Here is a 14,727-nt window from a genome sequence, read left to right as displayed (position 1 = left end):
TTCATTTGTGACAGAAGAAACGGGAAGTTCCCATTACCTGTGAAAAAATGCCCATCTGCATTCATGTAATGACAACAGTCAGTAGCTCACAATAACTCCTTTTCTCGTACTGTTTGGTCTCTTTATTGTTTTACAGATCAAGTAAAATCGCATAGTTTGCCCTCTAAAGCCCAACGTGTAATCATTTTGTTGTGCAAAAATGTCTCATACAGCATCAAACAACTAAGCATTTTTAGCCGACTGGTCACCTGATAAAGTTTTTACACTGTAGCCCAAGTCCATGCGACAGATAACGCGAGGACGACCACATAGGCTACAAATAATTTCGCAGAGTTTGCAATTGCAAATCTATGTGTTAAGACGAACGTTTTCTGTTGTATAGGTTTTGTTAGGCGACATAAATTAACACATTTTGGTTTCTTTATTGTCTTAATTGCCCCCTCCTGAGCACCTGCCCCCCAAAATGTCTGTGCACGCCACTGAGTGCCATGGTGCTTTGATCGTAGGTGGTTGTGCATGGTTGTGGTCGATCCGTGGTATGCCAGCTTTCCTTGACATAGTTTCCACTGAACTTTGTTTGAATTTATTTTGTTAAACGAGCTCCTCTGGTTGAATGTAATGTGTTACAGGAACATGTTTGCCTTTCTAGTGCTGGGTTCTTTTATTTTTTCTTGAGTTTCCTTACTAGTGGACAACGATAGTCACATTCATTATTCGATATTTGACGTGATTCCGACTATTTGACGATCGTTGCCCATCCCTATTACACAGTACTCGAGTTTGAGACTCGGACTCGAGTCCAAGGGCTGTATTTTGGGCTCCAGCGCATGGCGTAAAGCTCTTTATTCACCCACGCAAAGCTTAATTCGGTATTTTGCACGCTTATTTTTTAAACATTGGAGCCATTGGGGTGTGGAAATTAACAACCTAGGGGAGGGGCCTGGCTGTCTAAAAATCGCTATCATACACCACCTAAACCTGGTCAGAAGTCAATGGCGAAGTTGTTCATATGCTATTTTAAGAGCGCGATGTCAACAGTCATATTGGCAGGTGCACGCACCATCCTTTCTATCATTCATGAACGCACACCAGCGCGCCCATGCAAAGCATTACAAATTGCACGATTACAATGGGAAACATAATTAGAATAAAGATATTACGAAATACTGTACATCTCATCTTTTTCCAGCCTATGTTTTCGATGGTAACCCATTGTCAGTCAATAGTGAATGTAACTGCAAAGTACCTTGGTGAAGTTGGTTTCACTTGCCAATGAGTTCAAATAATAGACGAAAGTGCAAATGCGGAAGGCTATGCTAGGTTTTAGTAATGCATGGTTTAAGAATGACTATTTCATACGGCCCCGCAAGCAGCCTCCTTCAAATCGCCCGTGAATGCCAAAATGCCGATACATTCATTTGATATATCGCGCTTTGCGCCATTAAAGGAATGCCAGATGTCATTCTCATTGGTTTAAAATGATGTTATGCCCCAAACACACCCATATGACTGATTAAAAACCTAGGAACACGCCATAAATTCCACTTTTGATAACGTAAACCCCTCCCAATGTGAACTGGACATCCTACTAAATTTGAATAGACTTTTGACGAGTGACGATGCACTTTAGAATGTCATGATTGTAGTAGTTGGGAATGTTTATCTCGGTTCTGTCACTAGGTGGCGGCATAGGGTTGTATATACTGGGTAGTATAGCGTGGTAGTAGGCCAGTGAAGGTTATGCTCATTGTACTGCAATTACTAATGTCCAGTAAAAGCCAACCTAAGATTATTCAGCTGCCCGTCCATTCTTGTATAGCAAGAGGATATTACATTTGGCGATTTGGGAAAACGGTGAGCTCAGAAGAAGTTGAAAACAACAGTCAAACAACCTGAGTGAAAATCGCGAGACTTCGGCTAATGTCAGACAACGTATTAAGAAGCTAACGCTTAACCGAAACGTGGAGATGGCTATGATGATGGTAGGAACACTCACGGCTTTTGACAATAACGCCCAAACTTGGGAGGAATACATGGAAGTATTGGACCATTTTTTCATTGCAAATGGGATTGCAGATGAAGGGAAGAAGTGGGCAATATTGTTAAGTTCTGTAGGCAGTCGTACATACCGCTTTGATAAGAAGTTTGTTAAGCCTAGTAAAACCGGTGCTAAATCATATGCCGAATTGACGCACTGCTTCAGTCACATTATAACCCAAGCCCAGCGAGATTGTTCAACGATTTAAATTGTATTCGAGGACTAGAGCGGTTCGCTGACCAGACCATAGGTTGCATGAGTCAGGCCAGTAGTTTCCGGTTCCGTCGCGGTTCGTATGTAACTACCTAAACTTCCAAACTTATCTATCTTAAATCTCCTTTGTTACCATCTACTTTCTAATGGATTTACTGGCTACCGATTATATCTCGTGAACAAACTCTTGCATAAACTGTTGTTGCTGCTCGAGGCTTTGGATTATCGGACTCTATAACCTTGATCGCCAAACTTTTCTGTCAAACGTTAACGTTAAAACGCTAAGCCAGTATCAAGGGCTGCAAATAATACCGGGTCAAGGAAACGATATCTGGAAGAAGAAAGCATCAAATTCCTTCTAACGCCTCTCAAAACTAGTGACTCAATATAAAAGTGAGATCTTCTCAGATTACTTACCCGCTACCTGTGTTCGAAGTTATCAAGGAACTGCATTAATATCGCTGTTGCTAGCCAACTAGCAAACAAACGCTTAAAAACAGTTGACACCGGGCGAGCCCTCGCCCGCATTATTGAATGCCTCCCCTCAGCTGTGCACCAGGCTGCATCGGCCCTTCTCAGCGAAAAGATAGTGGAACTTCGAGCCAGAATAGCGACCCTCCATCAGATTGAGAAGGATGAACAGTTCCTCGACACCATTCTCTCCGTAAGTAACGCACCTCTCTTACACACACAAATGCCACATGCCCTGATTTCACTCTGTCCTCCAATACTTTTAACCATGCCATGCACTAATGCAACTTCTGTCCCTGTTGCCTCTCCCTGGCCTCTGCTGAGAACCAAGCCTGCTCTGCTGGCCAGCTCCACTCCACACCAGCCTGAGCCATGGCGTGAGAAGCAAGCATCACAAGCACGCAGACGGTCCGACGGGCACTCAGGCCCAGGCCAACCTATACGACTGGAAAATCGCTATGCCATTCTGACCGAGGATGAGGAGCCCCTCCAGCCCGAGACAACCCTCCTGGTCCCTTCTCAAAGTCGGCGCCCCGACCCCTCCTCCCCGGACCTCATCAACCTCCACCCTGGTCATCGGCAGTTCCATGGTTAGAGACCTCTGCATTCCCCCATCATGTAGCGGTCCCTCCAAGGTCTACTGCTGCTTCCTGGTGCCAAGGTCCTGACATCCAGCAGAAACTCCCAAGCATCCTGGCCCTGCCACACCAAGGTCAACAACATCATCGCACACGTGGGCAATAATGACATCAGAGATAAGCAGTCAGTAGCACTGCAGGAAAACTACAAAACTCTCATCACCACTCTGATGGGCACAGAAAACGCTTTGTCATCTCTGGGCCTCTCCCTACCTACAGAAAAGGTGCTGAGATGGTCCAGACTGTTCGATCTCCACACCTGGCTCAAACGCTACTGCGCTTCCCTAAGCATCCCCTATGTCAACAACTGGGGCTTGTTCTGGGAGAGGCCCAGTATGCTGAAGCGTGATGGTGTCCACCCAAACCAACATGGAGCCAGGCTACTCTCTGACAACATAGCCCACACTGAGACATTGACATTCTGTAGAAAATATTACAGATTCACTTCCCAGGTATTGATTCGAATGGCATTATACATGTGGATGAGTCTGAGAATGTTTTCTGCAGGGTAACATACAATACTACTACCATAGATCAAAGCTGTGTCATGCAATAGCATGACTTATGCTTATAGTTCTATTCCAACGTTGATTTCTACCCAACGATAGTAAAAAAGAAAAGACAAATTTAAAACTAGAAACCTAACAAATATTCTTTCCATACCTCAGCATATTCCTCAAAAGCCAGAGGCATTTTCAGCTAACATGGGTTTACTAAATATAGGTGCACTTACTACCAAAACCTTTGCAATCAATGATTTTATTAGTGAAAAAAAAATTGGATTTTCTGTTTCTTTGTTGAAACCTGGCTGACTTCAGACAGCGAAGCTGTTCTTGTTGAGACTTGTCCCCAAATTATAATTTCTTCCACTCAATTAGACAAGGCAAACGAGGTGGTGGAATTGCCTCCATTCTCTCAAACAAATATAGTTGCACACGAGTCAACTTTGGCAATCTGCTTCCTTTGAGTATATTGCCCTCACTCTGAAGGCTGACCCAGCTGTACTTCTATTAACCTTATATACCTCCTAAACTATGGACTGGCTTTCTCGACCAGTTTTCTGAACTTATGTCAGCCATCATCACTAGCTATGATCGATAATTGTAAATGGCGACTTCAATATTCATGCCAATAAGACAACTGATGCTAAAGCCAGTAAGTTCCTTAATGTGTTGGACAGTTTAGAGCTAAAGCAGCATGTTACAGGACCCACCCACAACCTTGGCAACACCCTCGATCTAGTCATTTCCAGAGGGATAGAAGTCACAGACTAATCAGTAAATGATATAAATATGTCTGATCATCATTGTGTATCTTTTAATATTGTACTACATACTCCAAAAATTCATCCCAAATTGCAATCAAATCGCTTTAATTTGGACATTAGAGCAGAACAGCAGTTCATAGCTCTTATAGACTCCATAAATTTAGATATTTTACATCATCCCATTGATCAAATGGTAGAGGCTCTCAATCGTGAATTAGGCTCTGCTTGACAGAGTGGCACCCTTTAAAGACTAAAAAAGGCCCTGTAGCAAACTGACACCTTGGATGAACGAAAATATCCATGATCTAAAAAGATCATGTAGGAAAGCTGAGAGAACATGGAGAAAAAAAACTAAGTTACAGGTTCACCGTACATTCTAAAAGAAAAATTGCAAATTATAATAGAGCTATTCGAATGAGAGGAGGAACCACTTCTCTAAGGTAATTGCTGAAAACAGTGGAAACTCTAGGGTGTTGTTCTCTACCATTGATAGGCTATTGCATCAAACACCTTTTGATACACTCAGTCAGGCATCTTCTAAGATGCTAAGAATTTACAGACTTCTTCAAAAACAAAGTCATTTCTATAAGGGAGGCTATTGGTAACACAAGTAATATGTTTGATAGTACACCCAAAAACAGCCCCCCAAAATTAAGGTCCTTTTAGCACTATTACTCAATCTGAGCTTGGTAAAATTATAACTCAAACCGCTCCTCAACATGTGTTTTAGATCCAATCCCTACTACATTCCTCAAAAGTATATGATGGCTTAGCTTCCTTTTTCTCAAGGTAATAAATACCTCATTAGAAACAGGTATATTTCCAACTGCTTTTAAAACCGCTGTTGTGAAACCTTTACTTAAAAAGTCAAATCTTGACCATACCAATCTGAGCAACTACAGGCCTATATCAAATCTATCGCTTTTGAGCAAAGTACTTTGAAAAAGTTGTTTGTAATCAGTTAAATACCTTCCTCAACGAAAACAGTATCCTTTGAAAAATTCCAATCAGGTTTTAGATCAAATCACAGCACAGAAACGGCTCTAGTAAAATAGTCAATGATCTCAGACTAGCTACCGACTCAAAAACAAAGTCTCAATCCTTATTCTTCTGGATTTGAGTGCTGCATTTGACACCATTGATCATAGCATCCTAATTCACCGCCTCTGGCGAAGTGGGTGGGTCTCTGATAATGCTCTAAACTGGTTTCAAACCTACATTACTGGCAGAGATTTTTATATCAGTCTAGGAGATCATGTATCTGAAAAACATGACTTGCCTTTTGGTGTGGGCCCAGGGAGCTGCCTTGGTCCCCTGCTATTTTGGGCCCCTATATGCTTCCATTGGGAAACGCCATAAGTCAGCATAATGTAAACTTCCACAGCTACGCAGATGATACCCAATTGTATCTTTCTGTGGAGCCAACTAACCTTAGATGGCCTTTGCTCCCTCACTGCATGCCTAACCTCCATTAATCAGTGGATGAGCAAAACTTTTTGAAACTAAATGATGACAAAACAGAGGTACTTCTGGTTGGACCAAAACTAAAGCTTAGATATTATTCTTAGTAATCTGGGGAACTTGGCACACCAGGTCAAACCAAAAGTAACAAGCCTCGGTGTCATCTTAGATGCAGAGTTAAGTTTTTAAGCCCCATATCAGTAAAGTTACTCAGACAGCCTATTTCCACTTGAGAAACATTGCCAAAGTGCGGCCCCTTTTAACTCAACAAGATGCAGAAAACTAATTCACGCCTTTATCACTAGCAGGTTAGACTACTGCAATGCACTTTTCACTGGTCTTCCCAAAAACATCTAAAGAAATTGGCACTCATACAGAACTCATGGCTAGACTTTTTAACTAAGACTAAGAAGAGAGAACACATCACCCCTGTGTTGGCTGAACTGCACTGGCCCTCTATTTCCTATAGAATTGATTTTAAGGTTATGTTAATTACTTTACAAAGCTCTGAATGGCATAGCACCTTCATATATCTCTGAGCTTTTAATATCTTATCAACCACAAAGGAAACTTAGATCATCCAATTCTAATCTTTAATCGCACCCAAAGTGCTCCACAAACAAAGTGGAGAAGCTGCGCTTATCCATTATGCCCCTCTAAACTATGGAACACCCTGCCTCTGTACATCAAGCAGGCGAAGTTCAGTAAATATTTTAAAAAGATCTGAAAACATACCTGTACAGGAAAGCTTTTAGTTAACTCATCTTATCCTGTAGACTACATTTTCAGATTATTCTACATCTGCTACTATTGAGGGGCGCAGCCAGCCAGAAGCAGATGGGCTCCCTATTAAGTCAGGTTCTGCTCAAGGTTTCTTCCTGGAATATGGGAGTTTTTCCTGCCACAGTTGCCATATGGCGGCTTGTGGGGGTAAGAGGGTTAAGGCTGCCAGTCTTATGATGTCATTTTCTATATTTTTGATATGTTGCTGAGCAGATCATAAACAGCAAAGAAAAGTGATTGATAATGACTGACTGACTATTATTGTGTTACATGCTTCAAATGTAAAGCACTTTGAGCTGCATTCTGTGTATGAAAGGTGCTATACAAATAAAGCTTTATATACAAATAAAGCTTTATTATAGAGCAGCAAGTGAAAATGTGACGGAATATGTGGCAGTGTTACGTGGAGTCGCCAACATTGCAACTATGGAGATAAGTTGACGGAGATGCTACTATTACGCTTGTTTGGGGCATAGCAGATGATCGCGATGCAGCGGAGATTGCTGGCAGAGCCTGAGTTGACGCTCGAGAAAGCCTGAAAATCGCTAAAGCCATGGAGACTGCAAATAAGGATGTGCGGGACCTGCAGCTTCGGCCGAAAGCGCTTGACAGTACAGTGAGTAAAACTGCATCGCAAGGGGCAGTATACAAGGTGAAGGCAACAACTTAGGGCCAAGAAAAAACAACTTTGTTAACATGTTATAGGTGTGGGGGTGAGCATATGGCAAGAGACTGTCGCTTTCTTTATGAAAAGTGCCATGGCTGTGGTAAAATCGGACATGTGAAAAGAATGTGCAGATCCTCGTCTCTAGACCAGCAGCAGCTTAAGGGGAGAGAGAAGCACAAGCAAAAGAGTTTCAGAAATGATAGAAAGCAGTCTGCCCATCACATAAGGGAATCTTCCGAGGAGGTGTCAAGTGATGAAGAGGTGTTCACTATTCACCATTTTGCAAAGTCCAACATAATGAAAATAGACCCCATTACCACCCAGCTTAACATAAATGACAACATTGTTTAATTCAAAGTGGATACTGGCTGCAGTGTGACAATTGTGTCAAAGACTGAATATGGCAAAGTTATGGACATCAGGGCTACACAAGAACTGCAGGATTGCTCAATGACTCTGAAAAACATATACAGGTGAAAAGTACCTACACTGGGGAACAACGGAAGTCACCGTAAAAGTACAAAGACCAAGCCAAACAGTTACCAGTAGTGGTCGTAGCAGGCACAGGGCCCAACCTGTTAGGCAGGGGATGGATCAAAGAGCTGGGAATGAACTGTGTGTTTGTGAATAAAATAGAGCAGCCACAACTGACATTATAGGATGTGCTAAGACAACATGAGGACGTTTTCAAGGAGGAACTGGGAACCTGGGTAGGCCCACCAGCAAAAAATATATATCAACAAAGGCTGTTCCAAAATACTATAAACCTAGGCCAGTCCCCTATGCCATGAGAAAAAGGTGGAGATGGAGTTAGAGAGACACAAAAACAAGGAATTATTGAACCAGTGAAATTCTCGAGGGGGCAGCACCCGGACAGCCGGGTGTTAAAGCCTGATAATTCGGTGCGCATCTGTGGAGACTACAAAGTCACCGGCCAACCTGGTGTCTAAGCTTTTGAGCAGCATCCAACAATCAAATTGGAGGACTTGTTTGAGAAACTGGCAGGTGGGGAAAAGTTCAGTAAACTGGACATGAGCCATGCGTATCAGCAGGTGACACTTGATGAAGCATCCAAGCCATATGTCACTATAAATACGCACTTCTGTCTGTTCCAGGTGAATCGTCTTCCATTTGGGGCTCCTCAGCCCCGCAATTTTCCCAGAGAATGATGGAGAATCTGCTGGCGGGCATTCAAAATGTGGCTGTTTATCTGGACGACATTTTGCTAACGGGCCGGAGCGACCAAGATCACCTGACAACACTGAACCAGGTGTTGACTCGGCTCCAGGAAGCGGGCCTTCGCCTAAAACGCAACAAATGTGCGTTCTTGGAACAGGAAGCAGAGTTCCTAGGACATAAGGTGGATGCCTCTGGACTACATCCTCTACCACACAAGGTCAGTGCCATACAGAAAGCACCTGCAACAACAAATTTAACGGAATTGAGAGCATACTTAGGCCTGCTCAACTACTACAACAGGTTCCTGCCAAACCTGTCAACAATGTTATCGCCCTTACATGAACTGTTACGAAAAGAAACCAAATGGAAATGGGAGGCGGAACAAGAGAGAGCTTTTGAGGAGTCTAAGCGACTCATGCAGTCATCTGATGTGTTAGTGCACTATGACAGCAACAAGGATCTGATCCTGTCCTGCGACACGTCTCTGTACGGAGTGGGTGCAGTGTTGTCACATCGATGGCCAGATGGACAGGAGAGACCCATCAGCTTCATGTCACGGACATTGACGTCGGCTGAATCAAACTACTCACAACTGGACAAGGAAGGTCTGGCGGTGATGTTTGGCATTCAGCGCTTTCATAAATATCTATATGGAAGGAAATTTGTAATTTGCACTGACCACAAACCATTACTGTCTCTTTTCAATGAGATGAAAGCAGTGCCTCAAATGGCATCTCCTCGTATTCAGCATTGGGCAGTTACCTTGACAACATATGAGTACGAGATTGTCTACAAGCCAGGGGAAACACCATGGCAACGCAGACGCTATGAGCCGACTCCACTGCGTCCATCAGTCCACCAAGAGAGAACAAGAGGAACGAGTGCTGATGATGGAGAATGTGACCCGCCTCAGCAGCGAAATGAGGAAATGGACAAGCAGAGACCCTGTGTTGTCCAGAGGACTGAGCACGTCCAGCATGGTTGGTCACCACATGACCCAGACCCAGCTGTTCAGCCGTATGCTGTGAGGGAAAACAGAGTTAAGTGTGCATGATGGGTGCGTGATGGGGCTCGGTGCTGTAGTGCCACCAGGACGGGGACGCCTTTGTTACAGCAGCTACATCAATGGTCACATTGGCATCATCACAAGAATGAAAGCTTTGGGGTGCTTACTTCTGGTGGCCAAAGTTAGATGCAGACATTGAGGCTATAGTAAAAAGATGTGTCAAATGCCAAGAACAACGTAACTTCGCCACCCCCGCACCCTTCACCCATGGGAGTGGCCAAGAAACCGCGGGCAAAGGCTACACACTGATTATGCAGGGCCTTTATGGGACACACATGTTTTGATCCTAATGGACGACATTCAAAATGGATGGATGCTTACCCATTAACAGCCCTCGACTTCAGCCATCACTATTGAATGTCTACGGAAGAGCTTTAGCAATCAGGGACTGCCAGAAACAATTGTGTCCGATAATGGCCTCATGTTTTGTGAGTGCAGAATTTAAAGAATTCATGAAGAAAAACGGCATCGAGCACATCACCTCTGCCCCCTATCATGCTTCATCAAATGGCTGTGCGGAGCGCGCAGTCCAGACAATCAAGTCAATGATGAAGAAGGCAGGTGACGGGAACCTCAACACTAAGGTGTCAAGAGTGCTGTTTAGCTATCGCATCACGCCACAATCCACCACCGGGCTGTCACCTGCTGAAATGTTACAAGGTAGGAGGTTAAGATCAACCCTAGACCAAATTCATCCAGACCGCCGGAAAAGGGTCGAACGAAAACAAAGCATCCAGAAGAAACATCATGACAAGCAGTTTTCAGAGAGGAGCTTCCAGGAGGGAGACACAGTGATCACAAAACATTTCCAGTCATGGACCTAAGTGGATTCCCGGGTCATAACCAAAATCACAGGTCCCAGTTCCTATAAGGTCATGCTGGGAGATGGCAGCATTGTGCGCAGACATGTTGACCAGATACTGGCCAGATCTGAGGACAAGGACTGGATTGAACCAAAGATCATGGAAACCCTGGGACAGGGGACCTCAGTGGCTGCTGCAGTGTCCGAGCATTCCATTCCTGCAGGAAACAGCTGTGTTCTAGAGGGAAGCACGCAGGACTGTACAGAACCTGCTCCCGACAATTAAAGGTCATCCCTGCCTGACCGCCCACCTCCAGGCATGCCAGTACAGTCACAACAGCAACTGGCCACACTTGCACGACGGTCGCAAAATGAATGCGAATGAATTGTAAAAAAAAAAAATGTGATTGCACTATTGATGATGATTCTATATTATAACTGTCAGTCTACTGTTAGTTCAATGTTATGTGTAAATAAGAGTTTATGACATGGGGGTGATTACAGCTGCTCAGGAAAGTTGTATTAGAAATTATTTACTTCACAAGATTGATATTATGTTGGTGATGGTGTTCACTGGAAGAAGCATAAAACTTAAGGGGGAAGGAATGTAGTAGTTGGGAATGTTTATCTCGGTTCTGTCACTAGGTGGCGGCATAGGGTTGTAAGTACCATGCAATAGGTAGCACTGGGTAGTATAGCGTGGTAGTAGGCCAGTGTAGGTTATGCTCATTGTACTGCAATTACTAATGTTCAGTAAAAGCCAACCTAAAGGTTATTCAGCTGCCCGTCCATTCTTGTATAGCAAAGAGGATATTACAATGATAGGGGCCCCATGTCATGAGCTAAATTTAGAGACTCATGAGTTGACTTGGACTTGAGCACTGAATGACTTGAACTTTGACTCAGACTCGTGTATTCGGACTCGCGATGACTCGACCCCTAAAATATCATTAGGCTATAATTGTAATAAGTAAGGCTGTCCCAATTGGGGACTGCCCATTTCTCCGACGCTCCATTGTTCCGACCTCTCAATAACCCGAAAAATTCCCTTTCGTCCAACAGCCCATTAGTCAGACGTCCCTTTGTTTCGAAAAAAAAAAAAAAACACTCTGTTCCGACATCCCATTGTTCCCTAGGAAATGACATGGCACCTTCACAATTAACATTATGTTAATCGCCGCGATTATTTTTGTAAAGCGATATGTATTTTGAAATACATATCGCGTTACAAAATATTAACACATTGTGTTTCCCTTCCTTTGTGGGGGGCTGATGTCATGTAACAGAAGCCGCAAAACTTGAAGCCTCAAGCCTGAGAGGGTATTTTATTGTCTATGGAGTTAGCTGAAGATGGAGAGGAACCGTGAGGAACTTGTAGGCGAAAAGTGTCAGCGAAAAGAGTTAAAAAAGTTGCCTGATGTTAAAAGCACAGTGATCAGTGCTGCGTAGGGCACCAAGAGACAGAGGAGGGACCAGAATTTAGGCAATAAATAGTAGCTTTACTGCAAACTACTTTTCACTCTTAGAGAACCTTAGAGAACGTTAGAGAACGTTTACAATGTCAAAATGCACCAATATCATGTTACATAAAGATGATACTTTTCAGGTCCTCTTCATTAAGATCCAACTTGAACATATGCTACTCCATTTAATTGAGAACACGTCTGAGCACGCCGTGCGAACAAGAGGGAGAGAAAATGAGTGGCAGGTTCCTGGCCTCTCATTGTTGATGATAATTGATATAAGAAACTTAAAAAAGGAAATCATGAAGGCAACAAAGACGAGGTTAGAGGAAATTGATTTATCCGGTTTCCACTACTGACCAGTTATAAACTGTGAGAGCCAGGGCACTTTGACATAGGCTGCAGTCACTGTGATTTGGAAAATGGACAAGCATATGAAGAGTTGTCTTTTTGCCTTTGTGTAATGGAAATGGTGAGTCTTGAAGTCTTCAAATATTTGACATGATATGCCGATTGAAAAACACATTCCACTCAGCTAGCTAGGTAGCTACTGGCTACCAGACTCATAATTCACTTTTAATTGCAAACAGAACATGTCTAGCTAGCATCATGTCATTACATGCTTCTATTTTCCAAAGGAATGAAAGCTGTTTATACCAACTTAATATCATGTTTATCATCACAACATATTGTGCTATACATGTGGCACAAACAATGTTAGAGTTTGTGGACTAGCCAGACTATTTTTGAATGGAGCTGGTAAAAAAAGATCATTATGAGAACGTGTGGACACAATGGGCTTTAAACAATGGGAGTTAAACAGCATCAAATGAGTAGTATTTCTTAAGAAAGTAATACTTTAAAACACAATTACTGTGTCATTATTATCATTCAAATAATATAAAAGTGTTTTTACTTTTACCTTTTCGTTACTCATTAATTTTGTGATTTATGTTGTATTTAATTAAGTAAGTAAGTATATACTTTTTTGATCCCGTGAGGGAAATTTGGTCTCTGCATTTATCCCAATCTGTGAATTAGTGAACACACAGTGAGGTGAAGCACACACTAATCTTGGCCCTTGAGTGAGCTGCCTGCTACAGCTGCGGGGAGCAGTGAGGGTTAGGTGCCTTGCTCAAGGGCACTTCAGCCATTCCTACTGGTGCGGGGTTTAGAACCGCAACCCTCTGGTTACAAGTCGAGGCGGCGCTAACCAGTAGGCCACGGCTGCCCCAATATATTCGTAATATATAATATTATATAATATATTCTTAATATGCCATTTAAGAAGTTTTAGTCCTTAGGGAGAAATTTACTTTTTTGTAATCATGATTAATCTAGATTATTCATTTCAAAATATATGAGATTAGTTTTTTTTTTTTAGTTTTGACAGCCCTAGTAATATGTCATTAGGCTATAATTTGGTATATATATGGTATATTTTAATATCTACATTTTTTGTAATACCAATTCTAGTGCAAGAGAATGTTACTGCATAATTTCATACATCGCACATCACGTCATGTTCACATGCAAAGCAAACGTTAACGTTAACTTTAACGGCACCAAAATGCCTGGAGACAATGCCCCGAAGATTGTCCGTTTTGCTTTTAAGGATTTCATCTGCAATGGGAAAAAATGGAACGACGTGCTTACTTTAGTGCAGACTCGGACTCGACGTGGACCAATAGGGACTCGACTCAGACTTGACGTGGACCAATAGGGGCTCGACTCGGACTTGACTCGGATGAGTAGTGGACTCGACTCAGACTTGAACACTGGGGACTCGAACCTGGACTCAGACTCGAGGCATAGTGACTCGACTACAACACTGGTGAATACACACACAGGGGAAATTCTCTCTCGTTGTTGAGTAGCCTGATGGTACACTCAGTGCGTAAGGCCGTACACCTGCAGGCGCACCTGCTTGTTAACACCAGATAAAGGAAGGGATAAACCTGTGATGATGCTTGTTCACATATGTAGTTACAATTGGAATGAAATAAAAATAGTAACTGTGATTCAAGTGCATGATTTAGATATTAAACTACTGAAGTTACCACACAACACAACCCATGTCAAGTAATCCTGTGACGAAGGTTGAATGAATGAATGAATGAATCATCTTCAATTATTTAAAAACAAGTTTATGACACATTGACTATCTTACCTTTTCTCATGACATCATTTTTCCTCATGTGAAGACAGCGCTTCAGGGATCTAATGCAGATTGGGCTGAATAAATTTGTAAACAACACCTCAAGACTTTTTCTTTCGATATGGCTCCATAAACCTTCAGCCTGAAGAGATTTCTGTTGCATACTGAATTGCCACTTTGCATTATTCACTCCGTCAAAAGCATCCCAGGAATGGAATGGACCAGGGATGTCATTGTCCTGTAGCTCACAGCCACCCATATTCTGCTGAATATGTACTCCTTTGGTAGAGAAAAATAATAACTTCACTGAAATTGTTATACAGTGAACGCTATCACCTAATATGTATATTGTTGATTAGCATTGTTAATGGTATCCTCTACTGGTAATTTTAGGTAAATCTAGGTACCGGTATTTTTTTTCCCCTAATCCAATTCTAAACATAAATACAAATTATGACACTGTGTGATATGTTAATACTGATGTAATCAACAATAATATTGTTGTATTGTATAATATTGTT

The 14,727-nt window shown here is 42.5% G+C and overlaps 1 protein-coding gene across 1 annotated transcript in view; it reads right to left on the bottom strand.

Moving 5' to 3' along the window:
• LOC125290682 (major histocompatibility complex class I-related gene protein-like) overlaps positions 1–14,347 on the bottom strand; it is a 37,421-nt gene extending 23,074 nt beyond the window's left edge. Inside the window, exon 1 of the mRNA XM_048237253.1 lies at positions 14,219–14,347. Coding sequence (XP_048093210.1) covers positions 14,219–14,246 — 28 coding nt within the window. The 5' untranslated portion in view covers positions 14,247–14,347. The remainder of the gene's footprint in view (positions 1–14,218) is intronic.
• Between the last annotated feature and the right edge of the window lie 380 nt (positions 14,348–14,727).

This window comes from Alosa alosa, unplaced genomic scaffold (assembly GCF_017589495.1).
Source record: "Alosa alosa isolate M-15738 ecotype Scorff River unplaced genomic scaffold, AALO_Geno_1.1 AALO_1.0_unplaced_8, whole genome shotgun sequence".
NCBI classification, from domain to species: Eukaryota; Metazoa; Chordata; class Actinopteri; order Clupeiformes; family Clupeidae; genus Alosa; species Alosa alosa.
Note: the sequence above shows the minus strand (reverse complement) of the source record. Positions and strands in the feature narration are given on the sequence as shown.